The sequence below is a fragment of the Triplophysa rosa genome, linkage group LG16 (assembly GCF_024868665.1).
Source record: "Triplophysa rosa linkage group LG16, Trosa_1v2, whole genome shotgun sequence".
NCBI classification, from domain to species: Eukaryota; Metazoa; Chordata; class Actinopteri; order Cypriniformes; family Nemacheilidae; genus Triplophysa; species Triplophysa rosa.
In genome coordinates, this window is record NC_079905.1 from 9,193,675 (window position 1) to 9,218,188 (window position 24,514).

Here is a 24,514-nt window from a genome sequence, read left to right on the forward strand (position 1 = left end):
AGCATCACGAGTTTCACATTTAACACTTTTTTTGATAAGTGGATTATTAATGCACTGTAGTATTTATATCGGGAGAAAATCTTTTTGGGTTAACATCTGAATGTTCACTATTCATTTAAATGTTGCGACAGAACAAACCACATTAATGAATGTCTTATTTTGGCCCTTTCTAGATATGCAAAATGGATTAAGTTGAACAGTTATGCAAATGTGATTGCTTAAGAAGTCCATTTAAAGGTATCAGTTTCTTTCATCAAAACTTTATCCTCAAGGCACATCAAGACATTTCTGTTCAATTATCACCACAAGAAATTCCATCACAAAAATATCCTTCCTTGAAATTGTAATTAACATTTAAGTGTTTGTACATTTTTGTGTGATGCTGTTATAATTCGTTTTAAAGGCTCCAACAAAACTTTCCACAAGTATTTCTATTTCACTATGAAGGACGTGAAAAGGAAAAGTCAAGACAACTCAGAAATTTTGAAGTTTTTTCATTGTTTTGTTTCAAAATAAAGATCACACATTGTTTAGAGACAATCTACAACTGGAGTTACAAAAAATAGTTGCCCAGGCAGAAAGCACACACAGAATCTGTTACCTATACACATTATGGTTACAAGTGTGCCTGCATAAAGAGAATCATAGGAAATATACACAAGGCTGTTTAAATATACACCGGAGAGTGTCCAAATCAAAAACCAATGGCCAGTATGTTACAATCACTTACAAGTAGACAAAAGAATGGCAAATCTGTACACACCTCTAACTCTGACCCAGGGCAGTCTAACGCGTCAAACACATACACACAAACGCGCTCGATGCTACCTGCCCTGGAGCGAGGGAGGGACTATAAAAGACCTTAAAAAAGAAATGAGTGGAAGTGAAAAAGAGGTGGCTGGTGAGTGGCTAAAAGCAGTGCGCATTTTCTCTGTTCTTTGTACATCTATGCAGTAATAATCCAAAGGGCTTCAAAACCAACAAAAAATTTCATATTACAATTTACAATATATAACAACTCATAACTCTGAAACCACAACCAAAAAGGTGAGAATTTACACTGAAATGCACAAGATTTTTTTCCATCGTCTTTTTTTCTTCTCATACCAAAAAAGGGCTGTAGAAGCAAGTCCACATTTACATTAGCGAAGGTTTACAAATGTACAATTATACAATCAGAAGTATGTATTCACTACTGGGGAAGATTATAGATACAGATTGGACATCAAAAACCAGAAAAACTACAAAGTTTATATATATATATATATATATTTATATATATGCAAAGGTCTACATCAAGTATGCACTAAATAGTTTATAGAAGCAAGACCAAAAACGTCTCCCATGCTTAATGTCTGCGTGTTAGCAATCAAGTGTTAGCAATAATGTGTGTGTGTTATGAAAGAATATGCACGTTAGAAAGGAGTTGCAGAGCAATAAAGTGTGTTTGCGCAAGCCTACATTTCGAAAGTGGGATAAATCAAATATTCTCTCATTACATACATACAGGACCCGAAAAGGACACTCATTTAGGTAGTAGAACGAAAAACAAAAAAAGATATAAACGGGGAGGGGAAAAGAGGGTCGCGATGATTCAGCAATGATGGGAGGGTTTCAGCGAATCTGACCCAACCTCCCTAATGTTGGGTGTAGAAACACACACAAGAACACACAGACACAGGCATCCTAGTTATGGGAAAGGTTTACAAGATGCCGTTAGGGGGAGCACAGATCGGGCCGAGGTCAACGCCATTCTTCATGTAGTACTTCTCCAGTTTGGCCAAAATGTGCTTTCCGTACGTGTACTTCCTCAGCGTCGCAATATGGGGCCGGATCTAAACACAACAATAACACATTCGTCACAAATAATCATCTTTATACAAGTGCCACCTTTTCCCCAAAAAAGGAAAAATGCTGAAATGAAAGCTGTACCTTGTGCATTACAATCTTGCGTTGCGTAGGCTCTGCAACATCGATCATTTTCTGCACAACGTAGTTGGCGTACTGGTCCTTCATCATGGTGTATAAGGCACTGTGCGGCCCGTCCGCCATACTGCATACCTCATCGATCAGCATCGCACGCTCCGCACGCAAGGAGTGGGTCACGCACTTCTCCACAACATTACTGAAAAGGAAAAAATGAGAGACTTTTTCAGTTAAACTCAATGACAGCATTCGTTTCATAAATGTCAAAAATTTTACAGAGGTACTGTAAACGTCTTGCTGTAACTGCTATGTTTTTTCCTCTAATGCACATGAACGTTTGTGAGCACCTGGCAAACTTATGCTGACTGAGCCCCAAAACGTTTCCTCTGATTTCGGCGACGATCTTGCTCTTGTCTTCTGCACGGCCATGCTCCAACACGTGCTGGATTACGTAATTTCCATACTGATCCTGCATGGTGAGGGAACGGGTTTTGATGGGAGGAATAGATAAGATTATTCCTGGGTTATTAAAGAAAAAGACTTCTTCATAAATTACCTGGACCAGCTGCTCGGTATGTTGATGTATCTCCTCCAGTATGGGTAGGGTCTGCTCCGGCAGGCAGTGCTCCAGAATACGCTGGATCACTCGACAACCATATGGGTGTGTGGACAGAGCAAACACCTGCACAACACACACAGTTATTAATTACAATGTATGATTCTTGTTTTAAAAATGATCTGCAGGCACCTTTTAACTCTACAGATTTATCTTAAAATCTTATCTTTATCTTAAAATAGGCAGGTTACACAATGTACGTATGCTGTTTTCGGATCCCAGTAACCACTTTAAGAACATGGGCCCCTAGAACTACTAACTTAATGTTGCAGCCATCTGGCCAGTGTAGTCTACTAACAAGTTAACACTGAATTTGACAAGGCTGCAGATGTACAAACAGACAAGAAATCACAATAAATGAAACTTATGAATCTGCGATTTCTTTAAGTGCACTGCAATTGTCTTGATTGTAAAAATAAATTGATTGTAAATCACACACAAATGGCCCAGGATAAACAGACGAATATACTATAAAAAGCTCTTTAATTCAAGCATATAGCATTTGAATCTGTTGAATAGTAAGCTGCCAAAGAAACCCACCTGTCCCTTGAAGGCATCAATGATGAACTGAAGAGCGTGAGGCTGGACACACTCAATACACTTCTGCACCACATGGTTGCCATTTTGATCCTTTACACACTTTAACACATGTCCATCAAGCTCCCGAACCATCTCATTCTGCGTAAGACACAAAGACATGTATGTATCATCAGCAAAACCACTTTAACAGTTGTAGGCCAACTTCTGTAAATCAGAATAAATTCAATAAAGAGATTAAAAATTCTGATTTAAAGACTTAAAGGACAACATAAAATGTAAAAATTAGAAAGCCTCTTTTTTTCCCGCTAACATCACTTAGGCCAGGCAGGCTACTGAATAATGCTATTTATAATAGCTATTTAGGCATTGAAGTGAATGTTTGTACGTAGGTATTTTCTGTCCCCAGTATCCACTTAAGAAGAACGTGGGTCCCATGAACTACTTATTCGCTGTTGCAGCCATTTTGGCCAGTGTTGTCCACTGAAGAGGAAACACTGAATTTGACAAAGCTGCAGCTGGACAAACATTTGTTGAGAACTCGTGAAACGGATCCCAAACCAAACTAACTATCACTCTTATTCTTCAAAAGTATAAAAAAGGACAGATTTACTAACAGCTTGCACCAGCACAAACGCCGCTTTTGGTGTTAAAAATTACTGTCGGGATTTACTTAAGACAGTAAAAATGATTGCATATTCATTTGTAGGAGTTTCCCTTTTACACGCAAAATTTATGCGAGGAGAGCATTTAAATGGGTCATGCAATGCAAGGTTTGAGCACGAAATCTCCACTCCCATCTGCGCTACATATTAGTATTAAATCCCACCGATAATCGAAGTTGTAACATCATAACAGAGAAACATAATGCCCATGTTGTGTTACAGCTGGTCGATACATTAAATCTTCGCCATATAATTCTGATAAGCATTAAGACCATTTTTAGCCCAATTATCATGCTTTGTAATTTAAACATCATTAGCAAAACTGCCGTCACAGTTGGCAAGCCAAATTCTGAAAATCAGATGCAATTATTAGTTTCAATGAACTTATTCAAAATTCTGATTTAATGACTAAAATGATTAGAAACGTCTCAGCATGACATCTGTAATGTATTAAAATCCACACTGGCCTGCTCTATTGAAAGCAATTAATACAACATGGAATTTCATTAAAGCAACAAGACAATTCTAACATCAATGTGCATGGATGCGCACATCTGCAGAAACGTACAATAACTTGTTGGTCCGAAGGGATGAACTCCAGAGCTTTCTGGATCACTCTGCAGCCATACATCTGCAGGGCCAGAGATAAAACATGACCTCGGATCCTCTCAGCCAGCGCCAACTTCTGATCCAGACTGCCAAACTAAACAGAAAACAATAAAGACACTTTTAGGCCTAATCGACATACAGTACACTGAATCTCAGAAATTTTGTGCCATTTAGAAGAGAAGTAGATTAACAAAAGAATTCAGTGTTACCTCAAAGAACTTCTGGATGACGTAATTTCCAAACACGTCAACCATGAGCTGGTACGCTGCCTGTAAAATCTCATTGAAGACCAACTGGCGTTCTGCAGGACTTGCTCTCTCTAATTTTAGTTGAATAAACCTGCACATAAACACAAATGATTTGTCCATGTGAGAATATGTATTGCTTTGGCACCAATCTGACAAAGTAATTCTCATAGAAGTTACAAAAGATCAAAGCAAGAGGTTAAAATCTGCACATTACTGAAACTGAATTCTGTAACTGTAACTTAGAGGCCGTTTTAAAGAAGAAACTGAAAACTTATTATGCATTTTGATTGTGCATATACACAAAAACGGCGTTTTGGGGACTGAAAACGCAAACTTTTTATTCTAAACTAATAGCCTACAATAAACGTGACAAATAATGTAAAAATGAACTTTACCATTTTACAAAACAGTCCATACAGCCACACAGGTGTAATATAAGCGTTATGATGAATGTCTGCGACAGTACTGTCAGACGCAGGATATATTACGTCAGTGTCCAAAATTGTTCACTCATTTTCATTCACTTCTTCCCCATATAGTGGACTATTTAGCATTTTCTATATAGGAAATAGTGCAGCTACAATTCAGACACAGCTACAGTATGCGGATGTGCGCAAGCACTTAGGGTTTCTTACAGCACCATCCACTGGCCTGGCATGCAAAATATATCGTTTTTATTTGTTTTCCCAGATCCATGTAAATGCGGATCGTTTTGATATTGCTGTGGTGCGTACGTGAAACTTTTCAAAAACAGAAAGGAAAACCTTTTCAGTTTTTCATCGTGTAAACGTACTCTTAGAAAAAAAATGTCTTTGTTAAATGTTTAAATATGTACGTAGGTATTTTCTGTCCCCAGTATCCACTTAAGAAGAACATGGGTCCCATGAACTACTTATTCACTGTTGCAGCCATTTTGGCCAGTGTTGTCCAATGAAGAGGAAACACTGAATTTGACAAAGCTGCAGTTCGATAGATTTAGTCCGGAAATGAACTTGTGAAACGGATCTCAAACTAATGCTTTTCTTCTTATTTGTATTAAAAACTTGATACATCTTAAAATAAACTTTACTCTCATGTCAGTATTATCTACTATCAATAACAAAAGATGTAACATCACAACGCAAAAACAATAAAGCCCAGTTTTGTTCATTTGCTTTACCTGGAGCCATGCTGATCCTGAGAGAACTCCATGACATGTCCTGCGATCTCTCTCAGCTGCAGGTTGGGGTAGCGGTTATTCCTGAAGTCCTCGAGTAGACGGCTGCGTCCTGACGGCATCACATCGGAAATACCGTAGCGTAGCCGTGACGACGGGAAGAGCTGGCTGCTGGGACTGAAGAGAGACGAGCCGGTGGTGGCACTGCGGTACTTCGCCTCTGCTCCTGGAGCTGCCGAGATGAAACGTCCACTACCATTGGTTAGTCCACCTGAGGGGGAGGAGCCAAAGAGGTAATTAGACAGACTGCCTTTATACGGTAAATAAACATCAGCATCTTGTAACATCAGTCAGGACAGCCTTAAAACTTACACACTCACCAAGGTTCAAACTGCTTGAAGATCCATGTGTTGAGAGCGAAGGAGGTGGGGTCAGAGAGTGGGAGGGGCCTTGGTTAGGAAGTGGCATGCCAACAGGGCCAGGGGAGGAGCTAAAGCTGAGGCCATTGTAGAAAGGTCCATGGCCGATAGGGGTGAGACTACTGGGTGTGCGCTTGTACAGATCAGAGCTGCCTGTCAGAGAATCTCGACGTGAACCACTGGAACTGGAATTAGCCACTGCGAACACAACAAACACAAAATTATATGCAAACTATGCCATTGCTCCCTCCCAGCAAGACTGAACACATCATTAAATGCAAATCTTATTTAATCTCAAACAGAGTTTCAGGAATAATCACATTATTTTCGGTCCTGCAGTGCTGGGAAAAATAATAAAGCCAATTCTATTTAATCCTAACTGTAAAAAATAGACAAATTAGATGTACTCCAAGCGTCAGGTAGAATACGTTTTACAGCAGTATATAAAGTGGTTTTCATCGAGTACTTTGCTCACAATCAAATTCACACACACCTGCTGTACCGAAACCTCCGAGTGTTGCTCCAAGCGTGGCTCCCAGAGAAGAAGAGGGGTTTGCATTAAATCCAAGCGAAGTGCTTCCTGGCTGGGCAGAGCCTTGTGAAAATAGCGAAGAGCTCTGCGAGGAAGAGCTCGGAGAGCCGCTCCCATAAAAAGAGCTTCCGCCCAAAGCCCCGCTTCCCTGCAGCCCAGGAGCTTGCTGGGAACCCAACGCACGGAATGCCCCGCTTGCTCCGCCCCCAAGACCTGCATTAGCTCCACCTGCTGAGGCAGCGGCAGCTGCAACTGTAAAATAAAAACATATTCAAATACAAAACCCTTTATAACTTTAATGACTGTTTGTAAAGGACTTTGATGCCACAGGTTCTTCTTGAGCGGACTTGAGTCATGGCAAGTTTATAGACGTACCTGCTGCTGATTGGCTGATGATAACTGATGCAGGGGCCATAAGTCGAACAGGGCCACCACGAGCACCTGTATTTACCACAAGCGCACCTGTCTGGTCATAATACGCAGCTGGAGCTAACATGGGGTAACCTGGAACACCACAAGATACATTATCAATCATTGTCTTACTTTTCAAAAATTGACTAGAGTGGTGACACTGATGTATACAATTGCATTATTCAGCGAACAAGGTGACCCTTAAAGAGTAAATATTTTGTGATTTTTTAATGTCCTACTTTGGTTTATGGAGTGTCCGACAACAAGTTTACATACATACACGGTGTAAAAACACTTTCATTTTCTAATAATAGGCTGTTATTGTTACTTTACTTCTTGACTGACTCTCAAATGATTCGTTCGGCGATTCATCTGTCTAATCCCCTCCTTTCTGTCAGCCAACTCTGGTCAGATGGTCTAGTCTGCTGCGATTGGTTTACCGCATGCAGTGTCGCAAATGGAACGTAGGCGGGCATTACACGGAGTGATGCAAATCTGACCCGGAACAGAAGTTAGGACGACTCATTCGCGTGATTCAGAGTCGACTCCTTTTTTCACAAGCCCATAACTTTGTTATTCGTTCACTTTCGGCTTTACAACTTTATAGACTCCTTACATTCACACACAGCAACATTACACACAGCATGAAATGTAATTTTAAAGACATTGTAATAGTTACTCTTTGATGTCTTAAAGGGATAGTTGACCCAAATATGAAATCCCTTTCATTATTTACTCACCCTAATGTCATTCCAAACCTGTATGACTTTTGTTCTTGTGCAGAACACAAAAGAAGATATTCAAAAAAATGATGGTAACCAAACAACATTGGCCTCCATTGACTGCCATTGTATGGACACAAAACAATTGGATTCCACTGAAGAAAGAGTCAAACACAGGTTTTGAACAACATGAGGGGAAACAAATGACGCAAGAATTTTCTTTTATGGGTGAACTAGCCATTTCAAGCCAATAACTGTCACTTTGCTTACACATATTTCTGTCAGCGTCCCTTTAAAATATCAAGAATCCCTTACCAGGTACCCCTGCTGCCAGACCCTGCCCAAAAGCCAATGCGGAGTTCACAGCTGCTGCAGCCACAAGCTGCTCTGTTTGCTGATTCTGCTGTCCTTGGCTGGGGGTCAAAGGTCGTTGATTTCCACCTGCACGCATTACCTGGGGCCAAAACAAAGAGCAAAGGATTGGCTGATGCATTTACGAAAAACGCTTGAAAGTCAGCAATTGCGTTAAAGATTGATGGCAACATCAAAGGTTTTGGTTCGCTCAGCTCGTACCTGTTGTTGGTTCTGCTGATTCTGTGCTGCTGTCTGCTGGTTGGCAGAGTTGGAAGGGTTGGCAGCCTGCTGCTGGAATAGATTGGCAGGGTACACACCCCAGGGAGTCACACCATAGTACTGAGGGGGCATCACCGCCGGACCTGAAATACACAAAAATACTTAATTTCTCAGATCAAGGGCCACAGTGGACTTTTTTCCGTGTCTTTGATGTACTACAGGCAGAAGTTCTGAATCAGTAATGGTAGCAGCAATTTGCCTTTGTACTGTGGTTTAAGCATCAAAGCAGGGTATGTTTGTTTGTTTGTGTGTGCGTGCGTGTGTGCGTGCGTGTGTGCGCGTGCATGTGGCTTAACAGAGCAGACTACCTCAATCCTAGAGCTAAAGCTGAACTCCCTGGAGGACACTGTCCAAGCTCTCAGCCATCAGGAACAACACTTCTCATCTACTGACTGCTTAGCCGAGGACCTTTCGTAACAGACTGCTCCTGCTTCACTGACTAGGAGAACAATCTGACTGATTGTTGTTCCTGAACAGCAGTTTAAATTCATGTACTGTCATTGCCAAGTACAAAGAAACAAGCCTCTAGCCATTATACCTGATGGAGTCTATGATGTCGCTTTCACTTGTAATGCATGTGTATATTAAGGGTGGAGCGAGTATATATTTAGAAGGCTTTATTTTAAACTATTGTATTTCGTTGCACAAACATTACCTTTGGTTTTAGGTTAGAAATTGAACATTGTTGCTTATTGTGACCCTGTCTGTGAATATCAGGATCAAGTCTCACAATCTAAATGTGAGATCGGGAGCATCATAGGGTGATTTCAACCAATAATTTCTGAGATGCGCCGATACAAACATTTCGACCGATACCGATTTTTCATAGATATCTACAGATGCCGATAGTATGGTGGTTATATTAACTTACATTAACTAAATTATGAAGATTAAATTAATATTTCTTAACTTTTACATATATTATTAATTCATATAGTGACTACTAATATTGAACATCAAACTGGGGATGTTTCTTAAAGCAACACTATAGAACTTATGCTCACGGGTTCCCCATGTGGTTGATAAGTGCAATTGTCTGTTACCAGTGTTGTAAATAATGTAGCTGTATAAGCTTCGCTGTGAGCAGCGCAATACATGTGAATTTGTTTACTAAGCTGATGGAACTGGCAAATGCAGAAACCTTGTTTGGAAACTATGTCGCACTCTTCCGCAGGCAGGGGCTGTGTGTACCGACCCAAACATAGAACTTACAGTGTGTGGTTGTAGCCGCTATGAGGCTGCACAGGTAGCAGCGGCAGTAGAATTTGTCTGGTTAAGAGTTGTTCTACCACTGAAATAATTTTAGAGACATTACTTTAAGGTTGAAAAAACTACAAAGTTTTGCTTTAACATTTTCTATACAAAGAGCACATTCACTTCATTGCATTTTCCTGTCCTCTTTAGATTGACAAGAGATATTGGCCCTGATCATCGGATGTTTTCAAACTATCAGCCGATAGTATGAAAATTTGATTTTATCAGTCGATACTGATTATCGCCATCCCTAATTAATTTCTAATTAAAATTTTTGACACAGCTTCACTCAGTCACTATTAAAGAAAACAAGGTTGTATTTTCACAGAATGTTCTTTACATTATGTAGAATGATTTTATGTAGAAAACAGTCAAATCTCAAAAAATGACCTTAGCTGGGTTTTCACAGGCAGTGTCCCAGTTATTTTATAATTTATTTAAGATTTATTTTGTGCATTTTTGCTTTTTTTGTACAGTTAAGTGAGAGAGGGGACAGGAAGCGAAGTGAGAGAGAGAGAAGGGGGTGGGGGTTCGGGAAAGAACCACGAGACAGGAATCGAACCCGGGTCACCCGATGCGCAACCGCGCCATATGTCGGAGCACAGCCCACGAGGCTATCAGCTCCGACAGTGTCACAGTTATTTAATAATGCGTTACCAAAGTAACACCATCTGGCTTCCTAATGAAGATAACGTTTTATCAAATCAGACTCGTTCCTCACTCTTTATTACTCGTGGGAATAGTATTATTATATTGTGGGTATTTTTACGTGAAAAACATCGCACGACAGGGAGTGTCGTCATATGTCTGGACGTAACAATGCTCTTTCTCACTCGAGTTGAGTCGAATTTTCAAATTGCGTTTAAGACGCATTTGACACTCATTTGGGCAATGCAAATGACACGAATCGGCCCGCATCTATTTGCGTCTTTGCATTGACTTCATATGGAATTTACTCGCGCAAACCGCTTAATTCACATTTGGTGTGAACACAGCTTAACTGTTATCTTTTGAGGAACAAACAGAGCAAAACATCAGTTATTTCCATCCCAATTATCAACCACAAATTCTCACCAAGGGTGGCAGCAGCGGCAAGTCCAGCAGCGTATGGGTCAGTCCCAGGCGGAGCCGTGCTGATGATGTAAGGGTTCGATACGAATGCAGCCTGTGCCAAACCTAACACACAAAAAACAAGTTCAACACACACCACCTAAAACTTTTAGAATCAGTAGAGATACCTAGTCCACAGGTATATCAACGAACCATTTAGCACTTACCGATGTGTTGTTGTTGAGCCGCGGCGAGAGCATACTGCTGCTGGGCTGCAGTGAGCTGCTGTACCGTCAGAGCGCTGGGCCTCTGGAACAGCTGCTACACAAGCATTTATTAAGCATGAAACAGATCTACGGTGAATATTTGCATTTGTTTACATTCATAAATGCTAATCTCTCTAAACCATGAGCTATGTATGCAAATACGTCTTTCAAGTATAAATTCTAGGCTTCGCAGCATATCAAACAGAGGTTGTTCAAAGAGAGCCTTCAGAGGTTTGGCCTTCGATAGTAAACAGTGCCATTTAAATGTGAATATATGCAAGCATTTGTTATTTTATCACTCAGCAAAAGGTGATTTAAGTAAACGTGTCAAAACCTTGAACAATAGAGAGCGCACAACGTTTCTGATGGTTTAGTCGAGCCCTCTAAGCTGTAACAGATAGGGGCGTTCAATATTTACCTGCTGAGGAGAGTTGTAGTCAAACAGGCCAACAGTAGCAGCTGTGGAGTCAAGAGGCAGCTGGCCTCCAGGGTACTCAAACTGCAAAGTCTCCATGGAAAGAGATTCCATGTGGTCCAAGGTCACATTTTGGGTTTCAACATTTGAGAACTCCTCTGGTGGTTTTGGCCCGGCACCTCCAACCAATTCTGGTCCACCCAACTCCAACTCTGGACCAGTCGGAGGGCAGTTACCAGGAATACGACTGAGGAAAGGGACACATTTTTAGTTAACGTATTTAAGTAATGTTTCAAATACAGTTACCAGAAGCATAATTAAGAGGCAGTTTACCTAAAATCCTTAACGTCCACATCAAGTCCATTCTGATTGGGCAGTCCGTTTGGGTTATCCAAAACATCTGCCTCTGTCTCCTTCAGTTCCTTCCTCTCAGGGTCGAACGTTGTTTTGGGTATTGGTTCCACCCTTTTCTCAGGGTCATCAGTTTCAGGATCTCTCGGGCCCTAGCAGGAAATCAAGGATTGGATTTGAGATTTAAAGGATTTGTTCATGTTTGAACAAAAGAATGAGAATAGTTCTGAGATGAAACACTCACAAACGCTCCTTTGCGCAGACAAGAATCCATTTTCTCAGCAGGGGAGGAGCTTAGGACATATTCCACCATGGAAACTCCCAATCCACCGCTTTCAGAACGTGGCGAGAGCACTGATCCAGCTTCTCCAACACCGTGGAAGCCCTGACCTGGTCGACGCTGCACCATGATCGGCTGGGAAACTGAATGATCTAAAGGGGGGTGTTTGAGAGATAAATACTAAATATATAAAACAAAAGCGTCCTGTCTTGAGAAGATTTTCATGCATTCATACCAGAGGCTCCCCAAGCACTATCCCTCCACTGGTCCAGAAAGATCCCTTTTGGTCCATCTTTCCCCGAATCATCCATTTCCCAGAACTTCTTCCCAGTAAGGAGCTGCTACAAAGCAGGAACACCATACATACACATTAATAAAGAAAATAAGTGAAATAATAGCAGGGAAAAGAAACGTATCTCACCTCTCCCATTGCTCGGCCTTCCAGCGCAAGCGCTTGGAAATCATGGTTGAGCTCATCCATTGATCGTACCTGTATGAAATACCACAGTTATTACGACAGTTTTGACACTATTTAACACTAACCTGGTCATTTCTACACAACTCTACCTGGTTGTCTGCATGGATGTTGTCACCGGTGGGCCAGCGGTGTTTGCAATTGTTGTAGCCAGGCTGGTCTCCATGCTGCCGCTGGAAGAAGTAGTCCACCATGGCGTCATCTTGAGAGCGCCCGGCTCCCTGCGTAGGGGGAGGGGCCTGTGGAGAAGGGCCCGGTTGGGGGGTGTGGCCCGCAGCACTCAGCACCACAGGCATGCTGGGTAATGGCCTGTCAGGGGGAGGCAGTCTCAGGTGGGGGCTGAACGAATCCTGCCAGAGCACAGCTTTCCTCTTCAACACACACGCTACGCTCATTCCACCAGAGACTGGAAAACAAAACGTAACATTATGTTTTTGTGTCGTTCGGGTTTGCAGACCATCTACAGGTAAAGGCAGGAAGAGAAGATTCATATCTAGCCAAGTTGGAGTAAACAACTATCTTAAAATCTAAAAGGCTTACAGTAGGGATGGGCGATATTATATCGTTTGCGATATACCGGCAGAAATTCTCCGCACGATAGGAATTAGTCTTCCCGCAATATAAACGATAAATTCTAGTTGATGACATATTTCTTTGCGAGACCCATTCACAGCTCATATGTGAAGCAAAAACGGGTATAGCTGAGGGCGGACGTGAAGCTGAGAGAGTTTGCACTAAAAGAGGAGCTCTAAATCTCGTTTAGGTTGGCACTGTAGATGCATCTGAGTTCATGTTTAGTTTCACTTTCGTTTTATTTAATTAATTTGTTAAGTATTCGTTGATAGTACGTTCATAATACGTTACACCACAACATTTAGTTCGGCTAAAAGTATTTATTTAAACATTCGTTAGATGATATGTGCGCGTGTGCAAATTGTTTAATACAATTTCTTGCCTGTTATATACAGGATGAACAGAGCGTCCCACTTATTGAGTTTTAGTTAATTTAATTTTTCTTTATTACAACCTTTTGAAGTCGAATGTCACTATTATATTTTATATTTACAAAAATAGTGTAGGTATATTTTAAGAGCCTGTTTGATTTGGGGTAAGTTTTACTTTTTGACTTGTAGCAAAAAACAGCGGTGGATAGAAAGTTATATCGTCATTTGTATCTTTATAAAAAAAATACCAGAAATTACCGCAATAGAGTTTTAAGGCCATATCGCCCATCCCTAGCTTACAGCCATAAAGAGATAACTTAAGTCATATTGGATCTACACAATACAATTACTGAGTGCTTCTAAAATTTCAGTATATTCAGGTTTAATCAAAACACAACACACATTTTGTTGAGGCTCAGACGGGAAACCAGAGGTGGATGTTCAAGTTAATCAAGCAGAGCAAGCCTGTCAAAATGAGTAATTTCATTCTCATTTAAATTTGGGCCTGATATCATTTTTCAGGAGTCGAGACAATAGAGGGATTTCCACTGGCGCAGCCCAGTTAATCATTCATCACACACTAGACATAGTCAAACAGAGAACTTAAATATTTTATCCAGGTTGAAGAACTACACTGATGGCCCGTTAACATGGCAAATGCGTCCAGTAGGGCTGGGCAAAAAAAAATCTATTAATCGTTTTTTTAAATGCTGTCGATTCAATATCGATTCTCAAAGGCTGTGAATCTATTTTTTTTCTTTCATATTTCGTCAAGCACTGTATATACCCAAGTGTGTTTAAAGTTTAAAGGGATAGTTCAGCCAAAAATGAAAAATCTGTCATCATTTACTCACCCCCAGGTTTTTTCAAACCTGTATACATTTCGTTGTTCCATTGAACACAGAGAAAGCTATTTGGAAGAATGTTAGCAATTTTCAGTTCTGGGACATCATCCACTACCATAGTAAAAAAATATTGTATTTTTTGTTCTGTTGAACACAAGTAGGAAAACAAAGTAGGAAAACAAAGAGTTCTCAGGCACCTTTGGCCTACCATTTAATTCTTTCTTCTATGGTAGTCGATGTCCCGGAACTCAAAATTAGTCTGAAATTACATAAGGGTGAATAAACGATGACAGAATTTTCTTTTTTGGGTGAACTATCCCTTTAATATACAGGTTTGTGGCTCTTCATTTCATTTTTTAATTCACCATTGTAATGTGTTATTTACTGATCTTTTTAAGAAATATCTATAGGATTTGTACTAAATCTATAATCATTGACTCGAATTGAGAGCTTGTGAATCGGAATCAAATCGGAACATCAGAATCGATACCCAGCTATAGCGTGCGGGAGTACTAGGGTGAGAAAATCGCTCAATATGCTGTATGGATGATATCAACCACGCAAACACAAAGTGCCATAAACCGGCCCTAATAGTCACATTAATACAAGTAAACCCTTAATACAGTACAGTGGACGGCTAAATACATTTTAATGAATCACAAAATTTACAGTTGACTACTACTGTAACGAAAGCACAATGAGTCATATTAAGTATCGTTAAAATACTGTATTATAATATCCCCGTCAACTCGCACACTTAACCGATATGCCTGGTGTTTCAATGTGTGCAACTCTTTAAATATCTTTTGAATCATTATTTTTGGTAGGTGAACATAAACACAATAACAGTTTACTTAAAACAGAGCCAGTTTATTAAGCATTTTAATGTGACAAATATTTATACTGTTTTCACGCAATTTAGATCTACTTTGTTGAATGGGTTTTGACATTTTTACATAGTTATTCAATTTAACAGAAATATTGTGCAATTAACAGATATAAACAAACAATAAAAAACTATTACAGTGTAGCTTCAAACAGCCTAATTTAACAAACACTTTGTTAAATACTAATTCAACAAAGGTCTTTGGTTTAAAGGGGTCATATGACATGGCTAAAACGAATATTATTGTTTGTTTTAGATGTAATGAAATGTGTCTACATGATTTAAACAAACATTTTTGAAATGTTCAAAACCACAGTACTTTCCACATACCGTGCATGTTTGCATCTCCTCTTTGCCCCGCCTCTCTGAAACGCACAGATTTTTTACAAAGCTCATTGCTCTGAAAAGCGAGGTGTGCTATGATTGGCCAGTTTACCAGTGCGTAGTGATTGGTCGAATACTGCAAGCGTGTGATGGAAATGTAACGCCTCTTACCATATCTGGAACATCAGGTTCCAAAGCAATTGAACTGACAGGTACGCCCACCTTACTTGCGCAAACATTTGTGCAGTCTTAGTCAAATCATACCACGAACTGACGTAGATTTGTGGGGGTGTGGTTACACGAGGTGTTTCAGGCAGGTCTGGGTGAGCAGTCGCTTTTAGATAGAATGCATCTTTTTTTACTAAACACTATTTTTGCAATTTTACGTGTCTAATACATGCATGGGCAATTTATACCACACCAAAGACATAGAAAAACACGTATTCGCGCCATATGACCCCTTTAAACAAGCTTGGGGAAAACCATTACATATTATCTGCTCTTCCTTTAATTTCAGTCGTATCTGATTCTTTTACTTAAAAAAACACATGACACTGTAGAGGCAGGCCATCACATGCATGATGCAGCAAAATAAATCCCAACAGCATAATCCTGCGACTGGTGTAATCTCACCCTAAAACTGTGCCAGAGGAGCTGGCAGCATTGAGGATAGATTATATCACATATCATTCTGGAATTAGGTGGGCCAGTTTGGAGTGGAGTATTAGGTATAAAAACCAAGATCCACTAACACCTATTCATCATTTCTGTGTTAGTGTCAAAGACAATAATAACCAGGCACTATCGATTGACAGTTCACTAACAGTTTTTTCTGAAAGCTGGGTTTTATCATGAGGGGAATCACCCAAAGAACCTAAAGCTTCAGCCAAAAATTCAAGGTATTTCATCGTTTACTCACACTAATGTCATTCCAAACCTGCACAACTTTCTTCTGTGGTACACAAAATATATTTTAAATACTGTTGGTAACCCAACACTGCCTCATTGACTTCCACTGCATGGACCAAACACCATTTCTCAAAATATTGTTTTGTGTTCCACAGAAAAAAGAACGATACACAGGTTTTGAACAATTTGAGGGTAAATAAATAACAGAACTTTTGTTTTTGGGTGAACCCTCTCATTAACTTTTAATTTTTTTCAAAAATACAATACCACAACCTTTAAAAAAACTCTTCCCTCTTCTGTTTGAACAGAACCACATTTCTTGTTAGTGCCACTGATTGTACATTTTTGTAAAATCAAGCATTCCATTCAAATTCTATTTTAGAACGTGAGCACATCCTCCTCCATCATGCACTAATCCTTTATTTTATTAAATACTGCTAATATTTGCCATAAAATTCATTTATTACTTCTCAGAGTCTAACAAAGTTGAGTGTACATGTAGACCAACAATGATTGAAACAAGAATTACTAAGAATTTTTTCATACAGATCAGCATGTTGTCATTTTCGACAAGACATCAAAGAGATGCTCATGTGTGTCACCCTGTAAAAAATCCATAAATTACAATGCAGGCAAATTAGACTTCAGCACAAGACTCAATTAAACATAATCGTGTACACATAGATCAATTAAGGCCCAGAGTTAGAACTCGGACAGCAAGGTCATGTGAACAAAATTGCTGAAAAATCAACTTCATTAGAGCAAAATTCACACCATCCCACAGATAACAGAAGGCGTGACAGATCAGAGGTCAAGCAATTTTATACTCCATCAATGACTATGCTCATACCTGAGTGGAGCCTTTTGGACTGGCCTCTTGACTCTGCAATCCAAACATCACACACAATTTCTCTGAATTCTATAAAACTGAATATTTAACTTTAGTTCCATGTTTCTGCAGCCATAGACATGGATGCGTTTTGGGCTTCACAAGGAAAATCCCTTCTAGTCCAAACTTTGTAATGAAGAGTCTGACCAATAAAACAAGAGAAAAATCCCCCAGTGCATAACCAAACATTACCTCACACCACCGCCAACACTACCCATACATCACACACCCCTTGTTATCTTTCTATTGAACCGAAAAGCCAGTTTGGCTTCTTGTGACACTCACACCACATGTACTGGCATACTGAGTTACTGAACATCACAGGCACGTTGCGAGTCTCGCGCGTGTATATAATGTCTGTCGTCTGTGTGGATTTTGAGACAAAGCACTCTTGGATGTTATGAAACATGCACTTGAAGCCTGACCAGGTTCGCCATTACACGGCCAGAGACACCCGGAAACAAGCGCTCAGTAAGCTCGGGTGGCTGCAAGCGCACCTCCCAGAAGTGGGTAGACTTACCGTAACTAGGTTAACCGTGACCAAAGCACGCGTTTCGTGATCGCACAAACATACCTGACAATAAATATCAAAAGACGTGCGACTCCCCGAGATCCAAAGACATCACATGTAACGTTACCGGTCAGTGCATATTCACCAGCGGTGGAAATGAACCCGGTGACATCAGATGGTCATGAAACACAATCGTTTGTTTGAATAGTCACCGATTTATAAATCGGTGAGGGGCGGAACCGTCAAAGCAAAGCTTTGATGAACGTTTTAACGCACCCGAATCGACAGTTACACGGCCTACACGCTAAATTACGTTCATTTTCAATTAAACAAACGAGCATGTGCAAATCACGTTCAAAACGGTACCTGTGCGTCCGCGAGCCGGCTCTGCGTTACTCTACAGGTCCTCCTCCCGTTAACAAAAGGCCCGAGTCGTCTGGACAGGAAGAGCACTACAACAGGAGGAAGACCCGGGGAAAGGAGGGGGACCGCTGCCTGCCAATAACGCTCTCAAAATCGCTCGGTACGCCACGTAACGTCAAAATATAAACGCACAGTGAGCGAAAGCGGTTCCCGGTGACCGTTCGGTTTCAGAGAAGAGGGTTACTCACAGGTGGAGGATGCGGATGGTGACGGATTTCAGCCCCGGTTCGCAGCAGCTCCCTTGCTTTCACACCGACAACATGGCGGCTCGCTCCAAGCGGACGCGCGCGGGTCATCATGGGTAGAATGAAAACGAGCGCGTGCGGTTCATTGCGCCAAGAGGGGAGTGTCGTTCTTTGTTGTGCTAGAGACACATACAACAATGCATGTGTCTTTACAAGCGCTTTTAATGTATGAGCTTACATTGCTTTAGTGATCAATACCTGAGGTGTTTTTGTTATTTGATAGCTGTAGATGTTTGTTCGTTTTTGTGGTGAAAAGCTTTTTATTAAAATTATAGCCTATACCTCTACATGTTTGTTGTTGGAAGTGAGACTACGTTTTTTAAATCTAGAAATGCGTTTCGAAAACTTTGGATTTTTTAATTATTTAACAAAAACTAACAAAGTATATCCTTTATTCAAAAGTAAAAAATAAGGCTGCTTGGAATGTGTACTGTTGCCTTTGTCTAGATTCCAGACGGGGCATCGGATGGATGCAAGCGAACTATTGCAAATAATGACACACAATGAGATAAAAAAAAGTCTGCTCAATGTTTTCATATCTGATTCACAGCTTTCCCAGGGGAGCACTTGGTTTATACATTTAAAAGCACCATGAAACTGATACAGAGCATTGTATCTTCATATGCATGTTCTTGGAAGAATATGACAATAGTGCTTTATTTCTGACATACCCTTTGTGGTGTGTTTTTAAGTGAACAAGACAAAGAATAATCTAGAAAGACTGTTTATTATGCTGAACAACCGTCCCACCCTTCCCATACGCAGGTGTGTTCCTCACGCACCCTATTTACTCACTCAGACACATCCCTTCTGAAACAAGTATTGTACATCAACATACATTCATTCTAAAGTTGTCTTCAAATAAACATTTATGGCTAGTCACATTATGTGTTAGGTGCATAAATACTTATCAAAACGTATTGTCTGTGTACATCAACAAATTCAGACACACACACTCATGCTCGCAGACATATTAGAGCCACCCAGAGGCACGAAGTTTCTCTACCATGATTTTAACATGCACAAAGTCCTACAGCATTCTCCAAATACACATCTACCCAACCTAAAACATTCATCTAACACGTTACATTATAGTGTCTTACATCGGAATATAAACAATCTCTCTTACACACCCGCAGACACACACCTGAAAGTGCTGAGCAAGCATGAATTCAAAGATTACATGGCTCAACACAAACGTATACAAAGTCCTTTGTGCTTGTACGCACTTTTGAACACACACACTGTTGCCATCTTTAAGTCTTATTTAGTAATGCTCGTCTCAATGGGGCTTAAGCATTGTCTGGTTCCTAAGCTTGTTCTCTCTCACACTCACTCAGTCACACACACGCAGGCTGGTGCTGCACTATAGAATTTCTCCAGCAGAGGGAGACAATGTATGAGAGACAGATATTGGAGCTGGTAGAACGTATCCCACATTGCAGAGGACTTCATCTCCCAGAGACAAGCAGTTGTTTCCCTCTGGTGGGTTTTTCTCTGGTTTCTATCAAGCCCTAAATATGAGATGAGAAAAAAAGGTTTTTTTATTTTCTTTCTTTCATGTCAATTTATAAATTAAGTTAACATTTTGAAGAAAAAAGAGGCCATGGGGTTTTTACTTTAAGGACTACTAGCATAGCTGTAACCAACATTTGTTGCCGGAGAAAATACACTAATATACACTCAAATATACACTTTGGTGGTCATTATACAACAATATTGGGAAAAGTGAAAGACTGACAGAATGACAAGACACATGAAAACTATGATAAAAATTGACGTTATCAAATTGAAAATATATATTTTTTGGAACTATTTTCCTAAATACATGTACAAATATGACTGTGTATTGAAAAGTGAACATAAACATGTTTTCAGTATTTGAGGTCTGAAAAAATACAGAGCATCTTTTCTGTTATTTCGACCTGTTTCTTCAGATAAATGTAAAATGCAGATAAATAGAAACAATGTTTTCATTTGAAATAAATACAGAAAAACTGAAAATAATTTTGAAATGGTCTCTTAATTTTTTCTATGGCTGTATGTGTACTTACGTATAGAGAGGCTGCAGCTGTAGGTGAGAACTCTTTTGTGGAGGTTGGTAACCATAAGAGTCAAATCCAGCAATGTAATCCACTGTAACAAAGAGAAAGGAATCAAAATCATGTAACTCAATGTGACTTTCAGTTCCTGACGACAGCAAAAACTCGTCACAGAACACTTACATGAATCATCATCATCCAGTAAATCTTTACAAACATAGCAGGCATAAACGAATCCAAAGAGCTGAAACAAAGAAAAAACAAAGATGTAAATTGTTACAATACAATTCTGCTGACGTATGTTTATGATGCTTCTAAATGTGTGTACTCACTGCAAGGAACACTTGCAAGGCTGAACTGACCACCTCTATGTATTGGTAGTCCAGTAGGCAGCCACTGACGGTGATCACATGATGATCCTGAGGAGCCAATGGTGAGTCAGGCACTGGTGTAACTAAGCAACCAGGCCCGTTCTCCATCCACCAGGAACGGTGAAGTGATGTGTTAAATGTCATTAGGAAACCCCTGTCCTGCACAAACACAGAACCCAAAGAGCTTTTAGCCAACAAAATCCCCAAAGTGTGCACTCAAAATTAATTTACATTCACTAAGGGACTTCAATATGAAAATCCTGAGGAAAAAGCATAACTGCATTAAATCAAATATTTGTCAATTAATGTATTTTGGATGATCTTGTATTATGCTGCCTATGTTTTTTGTTGATAAAAGTATGCTAACTGTAAATGTAGTGGCTAAATGATTTCACAGCCAAAATAATTCACAATAACAATTAGTATTTTTAGTAAATTTCTTAAATTTAATTGTTTTAAAATGTGTAGGGAGTCAGTGATTTTGTAACCATTCAATCTCTTAAAGCAAAATGTTATAATGTTATCTCTTAAAGCAAAATGCAAAACCTACTATATGTTGGCCTGTCATTCAGATACTGGTGCTGATTTACTTGGGACATACTGTATGTGTAGTATTAACATAATATTCATCATCATGGTTATTATTAAATTGCGACACCCCTACTGGGTATAATGCATTACATTCACGAACCTGTGAAAAGTGTCCAACTTCCAGATAAAAACAGATGATGAAAGAGTTCCAGCCAACCCAGACCACAAGCCACACAGCATACTAAAACAGAAGTATGCAAAGACAGATAGACAGACGATGACACAAAAGATGATGAAATCAGATATGTGATTTTTCGTTAAACTATGCTATTTACATAAAGTGTATGTAAAGACGACAACAATTCAGTCACCCACTTTAAAGGAATAGTTCCCCTTTCAAAATGAAAATTCAGTCATTATTTACACGCCCTCTTGTCATTAAAACCGGTGTGACTTTCTTTCTTCTGCAGAACAAAAATAAGATATTTTGGAAAAATTTGGTAACAGAAAACCATTGGTTTGTGTCCAAACAATAGAAGTCAATGGGGACCAACGGTTTTTGGTTTACAACATTTTTCAAAATATCTTCTTTTTGTTTTGCAAAGAAAATCAGAAATCACACAGGTTTAAAATTACCACAGGGTGATTAAATTATGAATTTTCATTTTGAAGGTGAACTATTCCTTTAAACTATGTGGATGACATGTTCCATTGACAATATGTGTGCATTAGATTGTAAAAACAATCGGTGCTTTTGTCTCTGGATCTGTTAACTTTTACATTGTAATAATGTGTATATGCATCGCATACCATTATAACATATCTAGTGCGGACTTGCACAGTTCCAAACACTCCCATAATGATAGCCATGATATGGAGGAAATTGGCAAGGATGGGTGCCCACTGATATCCCAGGAAGTCAAACACCTGCCTCTGTAAAGCAGCAACCTATGAACAAAGAATGAAGTGTATATTAAAATAAACACCCAACATTCAAAACTACGACATTTCTTGTGAACAAACACAACAGCAAATGCAAAAAAGCAAAGACAATGTAGGGCAAGCTAGGGCAAAATAGGACACATAGTAATGTGGGGCACCTACGTTCTGATTACAAGCATTTTAATTCAGCATTTTCTAGCTGTCAAAGTCAAAGTTTGTTGGTCTGAAATCCCAGATTACCCTAGTTCACCCTATAACTATTAACTCTATTACATATTATAAACACCCACATGTCTGTCTGTACAGACATAAGACTATATAGATTTTATTTCTGCAAGTCTCCTGGCAAAACAAGCTGTTGAGGACTCCCAAATTATGTTGGCAGAGATTTGGTACACAAAATCTAGTATTGTTGGCCTTGATTCTCTGCAGATATTGAGACCAGTAATGTCCATCCAAGAAATTGCCTAGCACCAGCATCCAGCACTGCAGATTGACCACACAGCCATAAGGAGGCATGTAGACAGATAGAAAATCTATATCCGTTATAAAAGACATTGATGGGGTTAGGTTAGCCATACAGCCCAGATTTATGTTGATAAGGAGTTTGAATGTTAACAGTGCAGACTCAGCAGTAAACTCTCAACTGCACTTTAAAAAAACAACATTAAACCCACTATGGCAAAAGCAAATAAATAACACCTCGTGTCTTTCTCTAACACACAAGAGCAATCCCAAAGCTCTCTGCTGCAGCTGTTTCCATGGAAACTGCCTGGAGCCCCAACCCACAGCCCTATGAGAGAAGAGCCCCATCCTCAGGAGACCCCTCATTCACACATACACTCATTTGCGTTACACAAACAAAAACATCCACAGACCTACATATCTAGGACATGAAGTTTCTCTAAGAAAAAGTTTGCAAGCATCTCTACTGGTACCCAAAGTAACTGGAACCAGGACATCTTCCCCATTACCCACAAGCCCTTTGGCATCACCCCCTCAAATCAGAACCAAAAAGTCTTGACCTCTCTCTATAGTCAATACATAATACATATATACATTTTCACAAAAGACTAGACATGCATTCAACATCAATCTTCACCAACACGCTCTTACCAGCTGCAGGCAGAAGATGACCACCAGCGTGCACTTCCCGTCGCACCGGCCCATGCTCTCGCGCTTGAGGCACGGTTTGGGCCCGGCGAGGCGTCGGGAGAAAGCGGAGTTCCCGGTGAGGTCCAGCTCGCTTCACGATCACGTTCAAAACATCAAGAAGCCCACCGGGCCTCGTTCATGCTTCCGTGATGCCTTCAGATCGCCGCTGATCATTTCGGATCTCCGCTGCGATCCGCTTGAATTGTCTTAATGGAATTGCGTGGAGCAGGTAGATCCCGAATCCTACCAGATCAGCCACACCTTCATTTAGAAACCAAAATAGCACAAAGAACAGATCACGAATGAGAGGGAGCGTGCTTAACGGGCACAAATGAGCATCATATGATAAGCATCAGGCGGAGCGCGAGCGGGGGGTGTAAGGGCGCGAGGTAAGAAAATAAAGCAAAAGAAATCCGTAGCGAGCACAAAGCGTGGCTTTGTGACCTACCGTGCCGTCCGCTATTCGCTTTTCCGATGCCGCGAGTGGTCTCAGTCTGACGCTGCAGCTCGATCAACCATCCTTCTGTTCCGGCTCTTTGTCAACATCGGTACCCGGGTGGGCGAGCGGAGAGGGGTTTCTGGGTGTAATCAGACACCCTCGTGCAATTCTGCAACCCGCTCGCGCAACCGCATAGAGACGCTCGCCGACCGTCCGGCACAACATGAGGTGTTACCACACAAAGAAACAGCTTGCAGCTTTGGACACTCTTAATAAATGACATATTCCTACAAGAATATAATTATTCGTTGCATGCATACAACACATTTCATGATAAAAAATATATATTTAAAAATAGGTACATGGTATGCTACAAATATTTTCGTAGCATTTTACGCTCCTGTTCTACATTTACATACTAACTGTGTAGCTGTGCAATTACTAGCCAACCCTAAGTACAAGTACCAATATTTTTCAGTGCAGCCATATGCAG

At 40.2% G+C, this 24,514-nt stretch overlaps 2 protein-coding genes and 3 non-coding genes across 12 annotated transcripts; all 5 read right to left on the minus strand.

The window, feature by feature from the left end:
* Positions 1 to 479: 479 nt before the first annotated feature.
* Positions 480 to 18,613, minus strand: pum1 (pumilio RNA-binding family member 1). Of its 8 annotated transcripts, none has more exons than XM_057354922.1 (22): positions 18,485 to 18,613; positions 12,658 to 12,971; positions 12,512 to 12,580; positions 12,326 to 12,428; positions 12,055 to 12,242; positions 11,793 to 11,962; positions 11,463 to 11,706; positions 11,006 to 11,096; positions 10,803 to 10,904; positions 8,415 to 8,557; positions 8,157 to 8,295; positions 7,084 to 7,212; positions 6,670 to 6,960; positions 6,138 to 6,374; positions 5,761 to 6,028; positions 4,563 to 4,692; positions 4,313 to 4,447; positions 3,083 to 3,220; positions 2,483 to 2,608; positions 2,274 to 2,395; positions 1,933 to 2,125; positions 480 to 1,835 (listed from the first exon to the last, which is right to left on the minus strand). In XM_057354922.1, exons 2-22 carry the CDS (start codon positions 12,958 to 12,960, stop codon positions 1,704 to 1,706), a joined length of 3,453 nt encoding a protein of 1,150 aa, XP_057210905.1. In that variant the 5' UTR covers positions 12,961 to 12,971; positions 18,485 to 18,613; the 3' UTR covers positions 480 to 1,703. The 8 variants fall into 8 exon arrangements, with proteins under 8 accessions (XP_057210905.1, XP_057210904.1, XP_057210903.1 ...); XM_057354921.1 differs by having other exon boundaries at positions 12,326 to 12,431; XM_057354920.1 differs by having other exon boundaries at positions 11,006 to 11,099; positions 12,326 to 12,431.
* On the minus strand, positions 2,756 to 2,869 carry LOC130567556 (small nucleolar RNA SNORA5). The gene has a single exon (XR_008964605.1). It is a non-coding gene; the product is annotated as a small nucleolar RNA SNORA5 (small nucleolar RNA).
* Positions 3,460 to 3,596, minus strand: LOC130567555 (small nucleolar RNA SNORA5). Its single transcript, XR_008964604.1, has one exon. It is a non-coding gene; the product is annotated as a small nucleolar RNA SNORA5 (small nucleolar RNA).
* On the minus strand, positions 5,429 to 5,565 carry LOC130567554 (small nucleolar RNA SNORA5). The gene has a single exon (XR_008964603.1). It is a non-coding gene; the product is annotated as a small nucleolar RNA SNORA5 (small nucleolar RNA).
* A 636-nt stretch (positions 18,614 to 19,249) lies between the features above and the next one.
* nkain1 (sodium/potassium transporting ATPase interacting 1) lies at positions 19,250 to 24,423 on the minus strand. Its single transcript, XM_057355493.1, has 8 exons — positions 24,031 to 24,423; positions 23,544 to 23,843; positions 22,296 to 22,433; positions 21,646 to 21,726; positions 20,916 to 21,113; positions 20,767 to 20,827; positions 20,596 to 20,677; positions 19,250 to 20,055 (listed from the first exon to the last, which is right to left on the minus strand). Exons 2-8 carry the CDS (start codon positions 23,595 to 23,597, stop codon positions 20,049 to 20,051), a joined length of 621 nt encoding a protein of 206 aa, XP_057211476.1. The 5' UTR covers positions 23,598 to 23,843; positions 24,031 to 24,423; the 3' UTR covers positions 19,250 to 20,048.
* Positions 24,424 to 24,514: the final 91 nt, after the last annotated feature.

What these genes read in the sequence shown, in the direction of transcription:
- nkain1 (XM_057355493.1), bottom strand. Translation starts at nt 23,597, where the DNA reads ATGGGCCGGTGCGACGGGAAGTGCACGCTGGTGGTCATCTTCTGCCTG. An exon ending in GCACTAGATATGTTATAATG is followed by an intron (nt 21,727 to 22,295) that starts GTATGCGATGCA and finishes CTTCTGTTTTAG; the next exon opens with TATGCTGTGTGGCTTGTGGT. An exon ending in CCTTGCAAGTGTTCCTTGCA is followed by an intron (nt 20,828 to 20,915) that starts GTGAGTACACAC and finishes TCTTTGTTTCAG; the next exon opens with CTCTTTGGATTCGTTTATGC.
- pum1 (XM_057354914.1), bottom strand. Translation starts at nt 12,960, where the DNA reads ATGAGCGTAGCGTGTGTGTTGAAGAGGAAAGCTGTGCTCTGGCAGGAT. An exon ending in GTGGACGTTAAGGATTTTAG is followed by an intron (nt 11,707 to 11,792) that starts GTAAACTGCCTC and finishes CCCTTTCCTCAG; the next exon opens with TCGTATTCCTGGTAACTGCC. An exon ending in AGTCAGCATAAGTTTGCCAG is followed by an intron (nt 2,126 to 2,273) that starts GTGCTCACAAAC and finishes TTTCCTTTTCAG; the next exon opens with TAATGTTGTGGAGAAGTGCG.